Source organism: Mixophyes fleayi, chromosome 1 (assembly GCF_038048845.1).
Source record: "Mixophyes fleayi isolate aMixFle1 chromosome 1, aMixFle1.hap1, whole genome shotgun sequence".
NCBI classification, from domain to species: Eukaryota; Metazoa; Chordata; class Amphibia; order Anura; family Limnodynastidae; genus Mixophyes; species Mixophyes fleayi.
The window spans coordinates 368,488,928-368,505,084 of NC_134402.1; the positions used below are offsets into that span (position 1 = coordinate 368,488,928).

Here is a 16,157-nt window from a genome sequence, read left to right on the forward strand (position 1 = left end):
TATACTTTTATATGACTCATTTTAGCATTATTATAACATATTTATTAAAAGAAAAACCTGGTGCTGATTTTAGCTATTTTTAGTTCTCATTTGTTTTGCTGAAAGCTCTCATTTATTCTTTACGGCACTGATAAATCTTGGTACAGTCTCTGAAAAATATCAAATATTTAGTAAAGATTCCAGAGCTTAGTCACCTGTAAAAGTGCTTTTCAGAGCTAATGGTTAAAAAAGAATTTTAAGCGTGACTAGACAGATCTTTCTGCCAACAATAAATCTGACACAGTTTAAAAAATCTTTCTGAAAACCTAAAACATTATAATCATTTATGGAAAAAACCCGAAATACTATTTTAAATGACTAATTAGATATATTTTATATAAAAAAGGGACACATTTACACTCAGATGAACCTCTGATGAAACCGCCCCTAAAGAGGCGGAGAAATGTGTCAAGTGACAATATTGGGCAGCATGGTGGCTAAGTGGTTAGGACTTCTGCTTTACAGCGCTGGGGTCATGAGTTCAATTCCTGACCATGGCCTTATCTGTGTGGAGTTTGTATGTTCTCCCTGTGTTTGCGTGGGTTTCCTCCGGTTGCTCCGGTTTCCTCCTACACTCCAAAAACATACTAGTAGGTTAATTGGCTGCTATCAAAAATTGACTCTCTCTGTCTGTCTGTATGTGTCTGTATGTTAGGGAATTTAGACAATGGGGCAGGGACTGATGTGAATGAGTTTTCTGTACAGCGCTGCAGAATCAGTGGCGCTATATAAATAAATGGTGATGATGATGATGATATTGTGTGCAAGACAGGCTATACTTCCTCAGCTCAATATCAAGCATTGCTTGTATCTGTCTGTGGGTACACGTGTATAGAAATGTTCCAACCTTACCTATATCAAGGGAAACCTTCCTCTGGACTAAGTTACAGCAAATAAATCATCGTGCTTGCTACTAAAGAGAACTTTCCATTTGGCTTCTGATTGTTGCCTGAAATTAACTGGTTTTATTTTATTACCATTTGATTATCTGTAGGACTTGTCCGGAATGCTGTGAATACTTAATCATTGACTATCAATTACATTTTCAGGAACATTCTTGGAGAAACGTTTATTCCAACAGTTGACTTGGTTGAGGAAAATGAACAATATATGTTTGGAATGTAATTTTTACCTATGTACTTGCCACATATAGTGAGATTATGACATATGACATTATATTTGTGATTTTATCATTTTTTAAATTTTAGTAGTAATTAAAATAATGTATTTTTCACTTTAACCAGCTCTCTTCTATTTAATGTTTTGTTGTTCTTGGTTGTACAGCAGGTACAGTACCTGTTAATATTGCAGCAGCGGTTAAGTGTAGCACCTGAATATACCTATTAGCGCCTGTCTATTATTCTGTGGTTTTCTAGTTTCTACTTTGAATTAAAGCAAAAAAAAAAAAGTATATTAGTATCTAGGCAAAACAATGTTGCCCCGGGGAGGGAGGACACAACTCTAAATTGCAGTGTAAAAATAAAGCAATCCAGCATTTTTGTGTTGCATAAAAAAGCATCCAGTACTTTTCTTGCATGCAAACAAAAAAGCACTTTATCCATTTTGTTGCCATGGTGACCCGTTAATAGAATTGGGATACTTCTATTAGCCCGAAAGTAGTGGTAACATTATGACTAGTTTTAACTTGTCACGATACTATATATCTTAAGTAGTAATATAAATAGAGATGTTATATGAGTTTTTTAATTCATCAAGATATATGTTTAATAAAATAGAAAGATCAACACTTAAATGATAAAACATACGATGACTAAGCATGTTCATTTACATTACCTTGTTACAAGGACCGCTGCATCTACTGCTGAATATTCTTCTCCCCAACTTGTTGACATCTCCATATGCACATCATTCTTCTTTCCAAATTCATCAAGTTGCCATTTACAAAAGCTCTCCAACATTTTCTCTCCATGGTGTCCTATGTACATATCTGCCTACAAGTAAATCCAGAGTTTAATGAAAATACTTGTTTAATTTAGTTTTATCTTCTATATTATAAATTTGAAAAGGTTACGACCTAAAAAAGGATTTAGCATGTTCAGTGTTTGTCATTGTTTGCTAATTGATGCCTCTTTATAACTGTTTAGGATTTTCTCCCTGTAACTAAAATTTATAAAAGTGGTAAAAAGCATTTAACAAAGGCAGATAAAAAAGTGATGGAATCTTAAAATATGATTATAATGAATCTGTGTATGTATTAAGAACTAAATTATATGAAAATTCAAAAAGCAATTTAAAGGATTTTAAAAAATCTTAAGCATTAAAATTTTACTTTTGGGTCAACAAAAACATCACAGGAAACAAACGAATGTACCTATCATTTGCTGCAACTAGGTAACGAAAATTAATTTATACTCTTTTCGCTCTTGTGCTAGCAGTAAAATATTAATTAATGCAACTTTTTAGGACTAAAAAAGAGCCTACCTACAGAATATCCACAAATGGTCTTCCTAAAACTAGATATATGTATCTATCTCCTAAGCTATCAACATCTTCCAAATGATCTTCCCTAAAAAGCAACATCTTTCAATTTTTTCAACTAGTATATATGAAGAGTTGGTCTAGGTAGAAGCCAAGCGCTCCATACCAGCAGAGCTAGTGGAGCCCCATAGAGATATGGCTTGTGGAGTTCCATGCTAATAAAGATAAAGTATAAATAGTGGAGACCCTTACAAGCCAAGACAGAAAAGCCCCATATAGGGATAGATATTTTGAGTAGTTAAAGTAATCTGAGAATTGCTGATATCATTTGCTCATTTTTCTTATAATGTTTTTCATTACTAGAGTTCAAAGACTATATTTTTAAAATGCAAACTTGTCAGCAAGATGATGACTTATGAGGAGCAACTTTCAATTGCTCTGGATGATTAGCGATCAGATTAATCTTTATACATACATCTAACTATCTTAGTCCCTAATAGAGCAAACCAGAATATGTTTTTTAACCATGCAAAGGGCCTTATATTTATATCCTTATCAGTGGTGGTGCCATCTACTTGCAGCTCTGTTGTCCACGTATTCTTATGAGTTATTTAAGATCTAAACATGAGGAAAAGTTCAACTATGCTAGTGTGAGGCATTAACTAATTTAAATCATTTAAAGTTGTTAACGTATGAATTTCACTTAGCATACTGAAGTTCGCTATAGCTCTATGGCGGCAAATACTTTGTTGTAACAATTATTATAATTCTCAGTTCCAAATTTCATAAACTCCTGAACATTTCATTTAAGCATAAAAACACTATTTAATACAGATGAATTCTAGGAACTGTTCCACTCCTGATTAAGTTAGAAGAGCATTGTATATTAGTGAACACCAACATTCATACAGAAGAACAGGAGTATAGGTTGATTGAATGAATATACTGTTTGTTGAGAAAACTTTATAGACACCCTGTAGTTCACAGTAACCAGTTACTTCTGATATTGATAAAATTACTACAAATCACATGAAAAATACATTTTTTTATAATTATATTAAATTAACTCACAGGTGTTTCATGAAGGAGAACCAATTTTGTGACCCGAAGATTCATTTGTACTCCAAGACTTTTGTGCTGAAAAAGGTTGTACACCTGGAAAGATGTAAATTTATATATTGCTTAATTAAAAATAATGATAAAACAAAAAAAAACTAACATTGTACAATAGATTGGTTGTGCATTAGTTTGTGTGTTGGGGCATATAGTAATTGGCCAGGAGGTAACATTTGTATTTTACAGATACACTTCTGAACAATAAGACAAGTTTAACTTTAGCATTTTAAAAATGATTAAACAATTGACTGTTACTTTACAATCTTTACAAGTTTTGTGACTTTTTAATGACTTGTGATTTTTTTTCTGTGAACCACAGTCTTATTGCTATGGTCACAGCTGAAGCATTAACAAGGAATAGATAGGTTTTAATAGTGCATATCACCAGCATTGAATAATGGCTAATGTGCCTATTGCACTGTGTCTAATAACGCTCTCATAGGAATAGTGGATTAGTGAGATAGTTACCATATTTAGGATGGTGAGAATGAATTTTCTAGTTGCTTCAGATCCATGATAGGAAACCATGGCTGGGTCAGCAACCACCACAGTTTCTATGTTGTATTCTTGATTTTGTTTGGGTGAGTATCTTTTTCTTCTTCCATTTTCTGCTTTATTGTTTTTTGATCTTCTCTTATCTGTGATTTGAAAAGTAAAATATTTATTATTTGACCAAATTAATAATAATCTCCTGAAAGGAAGACCTAAAAGATCACCACGATATCCAGCTTCACAACAATTGATAACTAATCATTTGCCATGTATCCTAAAAAGAATAAAACTCTTCAGTTAACATTTGCTGCAACTTTGAGTTGTTATTCACAGAATAAAACACATGTAGGTTTGCGGTTGTGGAACATTATTATTGCACTGTACTATACATCATTACATCATACTTATTTGTGAGATTAATAGTCAACAAAAAGTTACATTTACTTAAATACTTTGAGTTAGTTAATATGGTCAAAAGCTTTCCAATGACCAATCCTCTATGAAATGTGTATTTAATTATACGTTACTAAATATAATGCATTATATAATAATATGCCAAATGTGAAAGTGGCGAACTTGTCATTGAACTAAGGTCATTAAAGGACTTTGAAAGAAGGTTTCCAGGAAACTTATTTAACAGCTCCCCTTAGAAACAGTGATACAACAGTGTTGTCATCTCTCCTGGGAAAGAGACATACCCAAATCAGCTTCCCATTTCACCATGAAGGGTAATATGACATCAGAACGTGGACTGTTCAAGCCAAAATATAAAAGAGACATACCACATGTTTTGTAGACAAACTACACTTCTGATAATATGAAAAACCTGGAACATTGTAAAACATTTGTAGACTATTTTTGTAAGAGCGTTACATGTCACTCAGTTGTCAAATATTTATTTAGTTCCTTTTACAAGTAAACTATTTGTCCTTTCATTTCAATGTATTTAAGTCAACTAATAAAATGGGAGATTGGTGGGGGTCCACTGAAAAATAAAGTACATTTTTTGTAGGTCATATATCACTCTTGACACTGATATATTGGCCATTCAGCACTTTTTTTTATTTTAAATTCCTCAAAACCTACATCAGACTGCAAATTAAGTTTCTGGTAAATTGTCAGTAAATGAACATGAACAAGCTGGCCTTTTCTCCTCTATAGTTAGCAATATTTATTTAATGATGTGTACCAGGACTGTCCAACCAGTGGTCTTGGGCCGGATACAATGACCCGAGGCTTACTGGTTGCCCCGACCGCACTTGACAATTTCTATAGATTTTAATATGTGGCATAATTTTGTTAATAATATTCAAACTTCAAACAAATAGTTCTAAATATATGCTGCCCTTTTCATACAAATATTTGGACAGCACTAATGTATAAAGAATAAACATTACCTAGTTCTGGCTATCTGTATATTATTTTGATGTTTCCCTTTAGTATGTTGCTATACAAAATACAGAAAACGTGGAGCATCATGACAAAACATTAATTCTAATAACTTAAACATAGTCATTGTATCAAATGACGTTAACGTAAACATTTAAATATATTAAACAACAAGTTAACCCGTGCATTAAACTCATGCATTCTAGTCAAATCAAGCTACTTAAGGTGTTAAAAAGGTTCTTGTCATGCATTTGGGCCTAGCCCAGGCCTCCTCAGGGGAAGAGCGTTACTTCCCGACGCAAGCGCCCTTTTTTAACGTGGTTTTGTCCACATGTCACCACCTCATCATTTTTCTCCATCACCTCATCCTTCATCTTCATCGCCACATCCTTCATCAAGCTACTTAAGGTGTTAAAAACTCCCCACTGTCACCCCCGGCAACCACCAACCACTCCCAACTGTCACTTCTCCTTCAAGAAATATATAGGTCAGTGTATAACTCTGCCCAGCAGGTGGCGCTGCAGCTTGGTTTTTTTTTTTTCACACACGCCACTAGGCATTTATATAGTAGATTGTAACCTGGAAGGGGAGGACATTACAGTCTAAAATACCAATGGCACAATGTCCCATGCACAGTTGTACAACCTCTTTAGGTCTATTATAATTTGAGGTCTACTACATCTCTGGATTCTTAAAGTGTTGGATCACCCACATAAAGATAAAACAAGAAGAATGCTTCAGCAATGTAATTTAATGATGTTTGTAGAGCTCCATTGCTCCATTTTTGGCACAAAGTGGAGTCATATATAATATTTAGGTATTGCATATTACACAGCTCTACTTAAAAATGGAGCAGAGGTGACTGAGTATTTCAGCACTGGGAGGACAGGAGGGAGTTACACAACAGACTGCATGGTATTCCTCCGGATTGACTGCTCCTCCAGTTACATCCCCAAAAGACAGCTGTCTGCAGGCAAGTATGGATAAAAGAGTACCCTATTTGATATATTGACCTAAAAATGGTTTACAATGAATCAACTAGTATTGATATATTGACCTAAAAATGGTTTACAATGAATCAACTAGTATTTATTCTACAAATAAAGTATATTTCTTTGCTATCTTCTAAAGAAGAAGATGAACAAAATACAGCTCTAGGGCCGCATGCAGCCTCCAAGCCTTAACTTGCAGCCCAGCTCCTTCCTACTTTGTCAGATCTGTTTGTTCTAGCTTGTAAAGTTTGTTTAAAACCGCTTGTGATATGTTATTACACACAAGTGTCTCTGTATTTGATTAAATGTATTGTTTTAACTTTATTCTGAGATTAAGGGTATTGCACAGAGCTTTTGAAAGTTAGAGGACCACCCATGTGGACCGTGAAGTGTCTCAGGTTCACTGTTCTAGAGCAATTGACAATCACATGTCACGTGCAGATACTGTTCCAGGATGCTATCAATTTCTGCTTATACTGTTTTTCTTATATATTTTTTCTTGGTCCCTATGTCCCACTCCAAATTTTTTATTTTTCCAGCATTCCATGTAGAAGTTAACTAACTTATCAGATATTTGTCTATGAAGTTTGCAAATTATCTGACAACATGACTTATTACTGTAATAATTTTCTAGCATAAATTTAATATACCACACTTTTTTTTCTAAACTCCTCTTCTCTCTCTACTATCCTATTTCTATCTCCCCCATCATTATTTCCCCTTTGCTAATTCCCTCCTCATTAGTCTGCATATATGAACCTTTTTGTTTCCTGCATCAAACTAATTTATAGTCCTCACATGTCCTGTTTCTTGCTCTGTTCCTACATTGCTCCTATTCATGGCAAATAATCTCTCCTATAACCAACCTGTCCTGCTATGACCTGCAAAAAAAAAATCAACTATAGTTCTCTAATATTCATTATTCTAAAATATACTTCAAGGACAAAATTGGAATAATTTGACAAGCTATTGCTTCATACTAGCTCTCTCATACACCCCAACCATCTTCTCCTACACTTCCAAATCCTTAGTTCATTCTCACCAGTAACCAAATATGAAATCTCACTCTACAACCTGCACCCTTGACCTTATTCCATCCCAACTCTCCCTCACTGCATGCCTGCCTCTTCAACCTGCCTCTCTCCCCTGGCCCACTTCCATCTGCCTTTTAAACATGTATTCATCTCACCAATCCTAAATAAACCATCTCTCAACACCACCTATCTCTCCAACTACTACCCCTTTCCTCCAAACTACTTGAGTGACTTGTGTACAACCAGCTATTTCATTTTCTTTCCTCTCACTATCTTCTCAACTATCTGCAATCAAGTTTCTGTTTCCAAAATTACACTGAGACTACACTAATAAAAGTGATCAATGATCTACCTACAGCAAAGTCTAAGGGTAACTTCTCAAAACGCATCCTTCTGGAAGTCTCTGCTGCTTTTGACACTGTTGATCACCCTCATCTCCTTCTTACACCTTTCACTTCATTGGCCTTCATGACTTTGTTCTTTTCTGGTTCATCTCCTTACCAATCGAACTGCTCCTTCAGTGTGTCTATCACTGGCACATCTTCCCCTATAATAGCTGTTGACTTCTCACAAAGCTATGCTCTTGTTCCTCTACTTTTCTCACTATACAAATCTTCTCTTAGTGAACTACTTAGCTTATTCAGCCTCCCGTATCACCTCTACACTACACCCAAATCTAACTCTCCGCACCTGACCTCTCCTTCTGTACTATCTTGTGTAACCAACGTTCTCTCTGCTACCTCTACATAGATGTCCTAACGTTACCTAAAGCTCAACGCATCCAAAATAATAGAAGAGAAGAGATTATCAGCATCATCATTGTTTATCTATATTGCACCACAGAATCCGTAGCACTGTGGTATGACATACATGTTACAGATATGACATACATGAATACAATGAACACATCAACATACATATGAATACAATTAACATAATAACACATACATGGATAGTCGTAAGATAACAACTGCAGCTAGTATGGATACCGGCACAAAATTACAGGCATGTGAGTGAACAAACAGCAGAAGAATCATCATAAAAAATGAGACAGTGTAGAGGAGACCCTGTCTTTGAAATCTTACATTCTAGAGGGTGGGGGAGATGAGAGACAATATCTGCAAAAAAGCACGATGGATGTGATGGACAGAAGTAGAGTGAGTGGACATGAGGGTCTAGGAGGGGGTAGGGTAGTCAAGAATGAAGAGGTTTGTTTTGAGGGATGTTAAATACTTTTGTGTCAAAAAAGACAAAAGTATTATAGTAGTGATAACTTTATTGGCTAACCGAAAAAAAAAAAAATGATTATATTTGCTAGCATTCAGAGCACAGAGACCCAGAGATTCAGCAAGTTTACAAATGAATGACTGAGGAAAAGGCACAACATTTAACAGCTGTTACATCAAAAAATTTGTACAGGGGGGATACATCATTAAGATAAGCTAAAGTAATAAATCGAAAGATTTTGTTACGGATGGAAGAGTAAAAGTCCTAAGAGTTCAGAGATCTGGAGTTGCTCTGCTGTGGGGCATGAAGTGTGTCCATGTAGTGGGTCATAAATCCAGGTGTTATATTGAGTCCTTGGGTTAATGACGAATGTTTTTATCAGTCTGAATTCCCATATTTTTCTCTCCCTGTCATTTTTAAAAAGACCTTTTATCATTCAGACTTTTAAATCTGTCATACTGTGTCCTGGTCCAGAGAAGTGTTTACCCACGGTGGTGTCCAGAGATTTCCTTATTGTGTGTCTGTGTAGCTTAGTTTAGAGGGAGCATTTATAGGTTTGTAGATTGGGATGAATCTGATAAAACAAGGCAAGTAATTACATAGGAGGGAAACAGCACAGGAAAAGTATTGGAGATGAGGGTGGGAGGAGGTTATAAAAGGGGAAGAGAGGAGTAGGTCAGAGGAGAAGCGGTGTGGTCATGCTGGAGTGTATCTCCTGACAACTTCAGAGATATATAGAGGGGAAAAGAGAGGCATGTGAGGGAAGGTCAGTGAGGAGGTTATACTATTCAAGGCGGGAAATTATAAGTAAGGGGACCAGGGTTTTAGTTACTTCCTCAGTGAGGAAGGGGCCTATTTTGGCAATGTTTCAGAGAAGGAGGAAGAGGGGATAAGACTGAAAGGGACTGGATGTGAGGGGTGAAGCTGAAGGCAGAGTCAAGGATGACACAGATGCAGCTTGTGTGGGGAACAGGGGAATGAGGGAAAGAGGGAAGTTCAGCTGTGAGGGAAATTTGGGGGTGTGTAGTGTTTAAGCAGGGGGGGAGATAAACTCAGATTTGGACATGTGAAGTTTGAGGAATTGTAAGGTCATCCAGGTGAAGATGGCACAGAGGCAGTTGGGCAAGCAGGATAAAAAAATATGGTGAGAACTCAGGGGAGGAAAGGAAGATTTTGGTGTTAATTGTATAGAGGTGGTCATAGAAGCTGAAGAAGCATATGAGTTTGCCAAGAGAGGAAGTGTATATACAGAGAAGAGCATAGGGCCAAGAACAGAGTGTTGGGAAAAACAAAGAGGGAGGAAGAGAAGGAGGAGCTGTTGCTCTGCTAACTGAGCGACTCTGGCTGCTGGACAGCTCCCTGCCTTGCTTTGTGTTCTAGCTCAGTTTAACTGTTCTCTTGTTTCTAGCTCCACCCCCTGACTTCCTCTAAAAGCCATGCTTATTCCTGTCTCCTTACCAGATTATTGTGCTCCTGCAAGTAATCTAGTTCCTGTTGTTGTTGCTGCTTCTCTGCCTCCATTTATCCACTATTCATGTACTGACCTCAGATTGTCCTTAACTATGCATCTGCCTGATCCCTTTTGCCTTACTGCTTGACTCTGTACCGAACCTGGCTGTCATTGACCATTCTTATTACATTATCCCCGTTTGGTCTACCTTCTTTCTTGCCATCGGACTACTATTCAGTCTCCGGACCATTACAGGGGCATGAGTCAGAAGTAGAGACACTGAAGAAATGACCTTAAAGGTAGGAGGCAAAAGATTATAATAATCTCTCCTGCCAGAGTCACTGCCCTCTCTCAAATATCCCCACCACAATTTTGTCAATTTCCAAAGCCTGCTGTCTTGGTGTCACACTTGACCTTCTGTGTAGTACTGTGGGGGCTAGTGGGCAGCATGGAAATAATTTTGTTCTATCTGTGGATGTCACTATGCCTGTGGAATAGATGAGGGCAGAAAGGGAAGTAGTTCTATGCTTATGTATTATTTGGGGATGAGTGTGCTAGCTGTCTGGAAAATTATATGAATATAGATATAATTGTTTCATATGATGTTGAATCTGAGGAGGAGATATGAAAGATAATGTTGGAGGCATGTTTAGAATATGTAATGTAAATAGTGGTAATGTAGAAAGTTGCATGGAAATATCATGGGAAAAACATGGACAGGGGGTGGTGAAAATCAGTATCTTGCCAAGGACCCCATGGGTTTTAAGCTGGCTCCCGACACTAGGGGACTGTCCTACCAGCCAGGGCTCTTGTTCCAACTGTTGGAATGTTGGGAGGTATATCTTACTCATTGCTGTTCTGCACAATATGGAACAGAGACTTTCGCTTCAGAATTGGATGTACATCCAACTTTAAATCTAGGCTAAGTATCTCACATCTCCCAATCTGATTACAGACTTCTTGCATTATTTTCAATATTGTAAATAGTTTCACAGAAACTTTTTGGGGATTTATTGAATGCTGAAATTTCAGTAGAAAATATTCAACATGCCGTTATATTATATTAAGCTGAGGTCATCTATATATCTTTTGCACTTTGCATTCTAAAACCTTCTCTTAGATTTTAGGTCTGTAGTTGGACCAGATAATTAATGCTTTGCAGGAATGTGATAATTTCCAGGCAGAATCTTTCATTATTAGCATGTATGTAATGGTGCCCAACACATAAAGATTTTTAAACTGATCCACTTATGAACTGATCTCCTTTGTAAGCATCTGAGTTGAATTGATGGCAAAGGTATTAGCAACTACAGTGAACCAAGATATAAGTAAATTAACCCACATCGAGCAGTCACAATTTTTCTTAGATTATTATTATAATTATTATTAATGTGATTATTATGCTTAATTCATAGAGGTTCAACATATAACACAGTACAAATCTGACAAAACAATGACATACGGAAGATAAAGGAGGTCCTAACCCCATAAGCATACAATTTGACACATAAGATAATGGGAAACAGCATTTGTAGATGGGCATAGGCCACAGCTATGAGAGATTGAGACATTTAAAATTATTGGAGGTACACAGAGGGTGACTAGGAGAATGTTTATGAGTAAAGTAAAAAATGGATGTAGGAAAAAAGCTGTGAAGGGATTTGTAGGCTAGTTTCTGCTCGTCCCAAAATATTTATATTTTGGAAGTTAAGAGAGCCAAAGTAAAGATTTTACAGTAGATCAGCTTGAGGGCATGATTCATGATTATTAAAGGGGGATATAAAACTTTGAGTGAAAGATCAATTAGATGGAGGATATAGTAGTCAAGGCAAGAAATGACAGGTATGTGTATAAGAAATTTTATAGCATCCTTTATTATATGAATGAAAATGACAGGATCTAGAGCTTGGAGGTGGGAAGAATGGTGGTGTAGGTTAGAGAACATGCAGGTAGTGGCATGGAAAATTATAGGAGGGCACCACCAGTTTAATTTCCAAGTTAAATCCTATCTCTCTCTCTCTGTATATATATATATATATATATATATATATATATATATATATATATATATATATATATATATACATATATATATATACATATATATATATATACATATATATATATATATATACATATATATATATATATATATCTATAGTGGCAATTTGTCACATACTTGGGAGGAGTAATAGTTTCCCTGGGAATCTGCAGGCTCAGGTAACAGACACAGTTAAGTCTGCATCCTCTTCAACACACACAGCACAGGAACACAGGTGGAGCACTTGGATCTAATTAATTAAGGGAACAGCATAGTATAGTGCTTGGGAGGAAGCTTACATAGCTGGACTTGTCCTGTGGGTGGTGCAACCGATGCCAGTCAGTGGCCAGTGTGGTCAGTTAGGGGACTATCTGTCTAGTTAGTTTTAGGGACGCATGACTTTGTAAATATTTTCCATGTGATTGCTAAAACTACTACAGTTCATACCATCCTGGCAAGCCTGAATAAAACAGCAAAGTGGTTCAGCAAGCCTGTGTCCGCAGAATTTGTTTGATGTACTATTCAATATAATATATGCTCCTCATCACTCTGTTCCCCCTCCATCACACTGTCCCCCTCATCTAACCTATATATAGTTTTCTGCATGCCCAGTGTCACTGGGACTCATCACTGTTCAGCAGCAGGGTAGCCAGTGATGTTTCAAACTCTAGCTATGCCTGAGAGGAGCTGAAGAGTCAGAAATAACCTAGTAGTTTTTCATTGTGTCTTGAGCAGATATTCACACTTGAGTGTTGCTTTCAACTCAATAATGCTAGCTACATATGTAGGTCACAAAAAAAGGAAAATACCTGACTTAATGCTTAGTGTAACTAGCGATCCATTAAAAACTTATATCACATTCACAGCTTAGAAGAAGGGAATTTGAAATAATAAATTCCCATGGACAACTGTGCTTTCTAATATCAATTTTGAAGCATCAACTATTTACAAAAAGACAAGAGCAACATTAGACAGGTCCTCTGGTTTTTCCAACCAAAAATCTTCTTCTTCCTTAAAAGACTCCCAATCCTTATTAGCATGCATACGCAATTTAGCGCTGCATGACACTTGGCGCCTGAAAAATGCTGATGCAAAAGATTTTACACATTACTCTGCCCCACATGGTAGTTACTCCCGCATAGATATGATTTTTGTCTCTCATTCCCTCACCCAAACAATATTGGATACAGGAATCTCCCCTCTTACCTGGACAGACCATGCCGGAGTATATATTACTTTTGATTTAATAAAATTAGCTCCACGTTCTCGTCGCTGACATCTTGACAACTCCCTTTTGTTGGTCCAGTCGATCGATCAAGAAATTAGGGATGCAATCAAAGAATATTTTGAACTAAACACTTCAGAGGAAATCGCACCAGGTATTTTATGGGAAGTCCATAAGGCTACCATTCGAGGTAGATTGATAAGTAAAACTTCCGCGGCAAAAAATTGACATCACAGGAAATTCTTTCCCTTGAGACCAAATTAACTTCCCTTCTTGCTCAGCATAAACTTCACCCATCTACAACATTACTAACAGAAATCTCCGCAGTAAGAGGTCAGCTAAACACTATTCTCTCCCGCAGAGCTGCAAATATCCTCAAAAAATTAAATCAGCAATACTACGAAAAGGCTGACAAAGCTGACTCAATGCTCGCTAACAAACTGCGACAGAGAAAATCTCGAGGACAGAATACAAAACTTAAAAAATCTCCTAACTCTCAGCCTATGTATGACCCAGTGCAAATCGCTCAAGAATTTCATGATTATTACAAAGCATTATACAATCTCCCTAAAACTCCAGCCTCTGACGAATCTCTCGATGCAGAAATTACATCCTTTTTATCATCTCTCTAACTTCCACATCTCTCAGATACTGATATAACTTTTTTGAACACAGATATCACCCAAATAGAAACAATTTCAGCGATAAAATCGATGAAACCATCATCGGCTCCGGGCCCCGATGGATTCTCATCACAATATTATAAAAAATTTGCCAAAGACCTTGCCCCACACATGACAGATGTTTTTAACAATGTCTTAATGGGTACACCCTTTGATGAGGCGATGACCTTGGCCACTATCGTTGTCATACAAAAACCAGATAAAGATCCTAACTCCTGCTCCAATTATAGACCTATATTCCTACTAAACGTGGACCTTAAAATCTATGCCAAAATTTTAGCTACCCGCTTGAACACTCTCCTCCACTCCCTGATCCACCCGGATCAGGTCGGGTTTATACCAGACCGCCAAGCTATAGACAACACCTGATGGGCTATTGACATCATACATTCTTCTCACTCTGGTACATTACCGTCACTGATTATGGCACTTGATGCTGAAAAAGCATTTAATCGCATCTCTTGGACCTTTATGTCTAGGGTCTTGGGGTCAATGGATTTCTCTGGTAAGTTTTTAGATGGCCTGTTAGCTTTATACCAATCCCCCAGAGCAACAGTAGTGGTCAACGGAGTCGCTTCCCCTCCATTTTCAATTTCTAATGGGACACGGCAAGGATGCCCCTTTCACCTTTAATCTTTCCCTTTTAATTGAACCACTAGCAGCAAAAATTAGGGCTATGGAGCTATACACGGAATTAAAACAGGGAAATCCGAACATAAAATATCATTATATGCCGACGATGTTCTTTTGACTCTCTCGGATCCCGCTGTTTCTCTTCCCCCCCTTCTGGCAGACATCAAAACTTACAGTTACATTTCGGGATACGAAATAAGTCCATAAAAAACAGAAATTCTTGATTGCTATCTCACAGATAGTATTAGATTTTCTCTCACTCAACAATTCCCCTTCAAATGGCACCAAAAAAAGATAAAATATTTAGGTATTTACATAACTAAACAATATAGTCAGCCTTTCCAAGCTAACTACCCAAAACTACTATCCCAAATTAAATATGATTTAGAAACCTGAAGTAAAAATCTCATCTCCTGGATAAGACGTATTAATTCAGTTAAAATTAACATTTTGCCCAGGTTGCTATATCTTTTTCAAGCCCTTCCTGTGCGCATCCCCCCTTATGTTTTCAAATTTTTGCAACATTATACTTCACAATTTATATTTGGCAGAAAGTGTCCAAGAGTCCAGCTCCTCGTCCTACAGAGATCAACGCGGGATGGTGGTTTGGGGGTCCCTAATTTTAAAAACGATTTCTTGGCAGCACAACTTGCCCAATGTATTTTATGGAATTCTTTGGGTTCCTCCAGAGTTTGGGTCTCTATTGAAGCCGAAAGCTTGGGTATTTGTTCCGCTTCCTCTCTCCTGTGGCTCCCTCGCACTAAACGCCCTCGGTCTGCTCTTGGTCACCCAATTGTGTCGCATTCGCTCTCTCTCTGGAACCGAGCAAACACAAAATTTAATCTCGCCCCAGCTCCTAGTCCAAACGTTCCTCTCTTTGATAACTCTGGTTTTCCACCAGGTCGTATAATCTCGTCCTTTGATTATTGGAAAAACAACGATGTTTACTATCTTAATGATATCACAAAAGATACTTATTTTCCCTCATTCGAAGACCTAAAAACTAAGTTCAATATCCCCAACACTTTTTTTTCCAATATTTACAACTAAGAAATTTTCACTCCACCACTAAATTATCTTTAACAATCAGGCCGTTGACCTCTTTTGAGTCACTTTTCCTCCGGCGATCTTCCACCAATGGCCTTATATCTTTGCTATACGGGGAGATGAGGGTCCCTGACTCAAACATCCAAGATTCTCATGAGCGGGCTTGGGAGGAGGATCTGGGAGATCACTTAGATAGAGAGGATTGGGATAAAATAAAATCCAACACTGCCTCTAGCTAAATCTGTGTGAAGCTGAAAGAAAATGCCTATAAGCTTCTTTATCGATGGTACTTGGTACCAACCAAATTACAAAAAATATATCCGGACTTCGTCAGAAGGGTCCTTCCTCCA

The 16,157-nt window shown here is 37.1% G+C and overlaps 1 protein-coding gene across 1 annotated transcript in view; it reads right to left on the minus strand.

Annotated features, from left to right (window-relative positions):
* Positions 1–16,157, minus strand: part of ADAMTS19 (ADAM metallopeptidase with thrombospondin type 1 motif 19) — a 205,152-nt gene that overhangs the window by 148,075 nt on the left and 40,920 nt on the right. Inside the window, exons 4-6 of the mRNA XM_075178766.1 lie at positions 4,063–4,232; positions 3,550–3,633; positions 1,834–1,991 (exon numbers count right to left, since the gene is read on the minus strand). Of these exons, the coding sequence (XP_075034867.1) occupies positions 1,834–1,991; positions 3,550–3,633; positions 4,063–4,232 (412 nt within the window). The remainder of the gene's footprint in view (positions 1–1,833; positions 1,992–3,549; positions 3,634–4,062; positions 4,233–16,157) is intronic.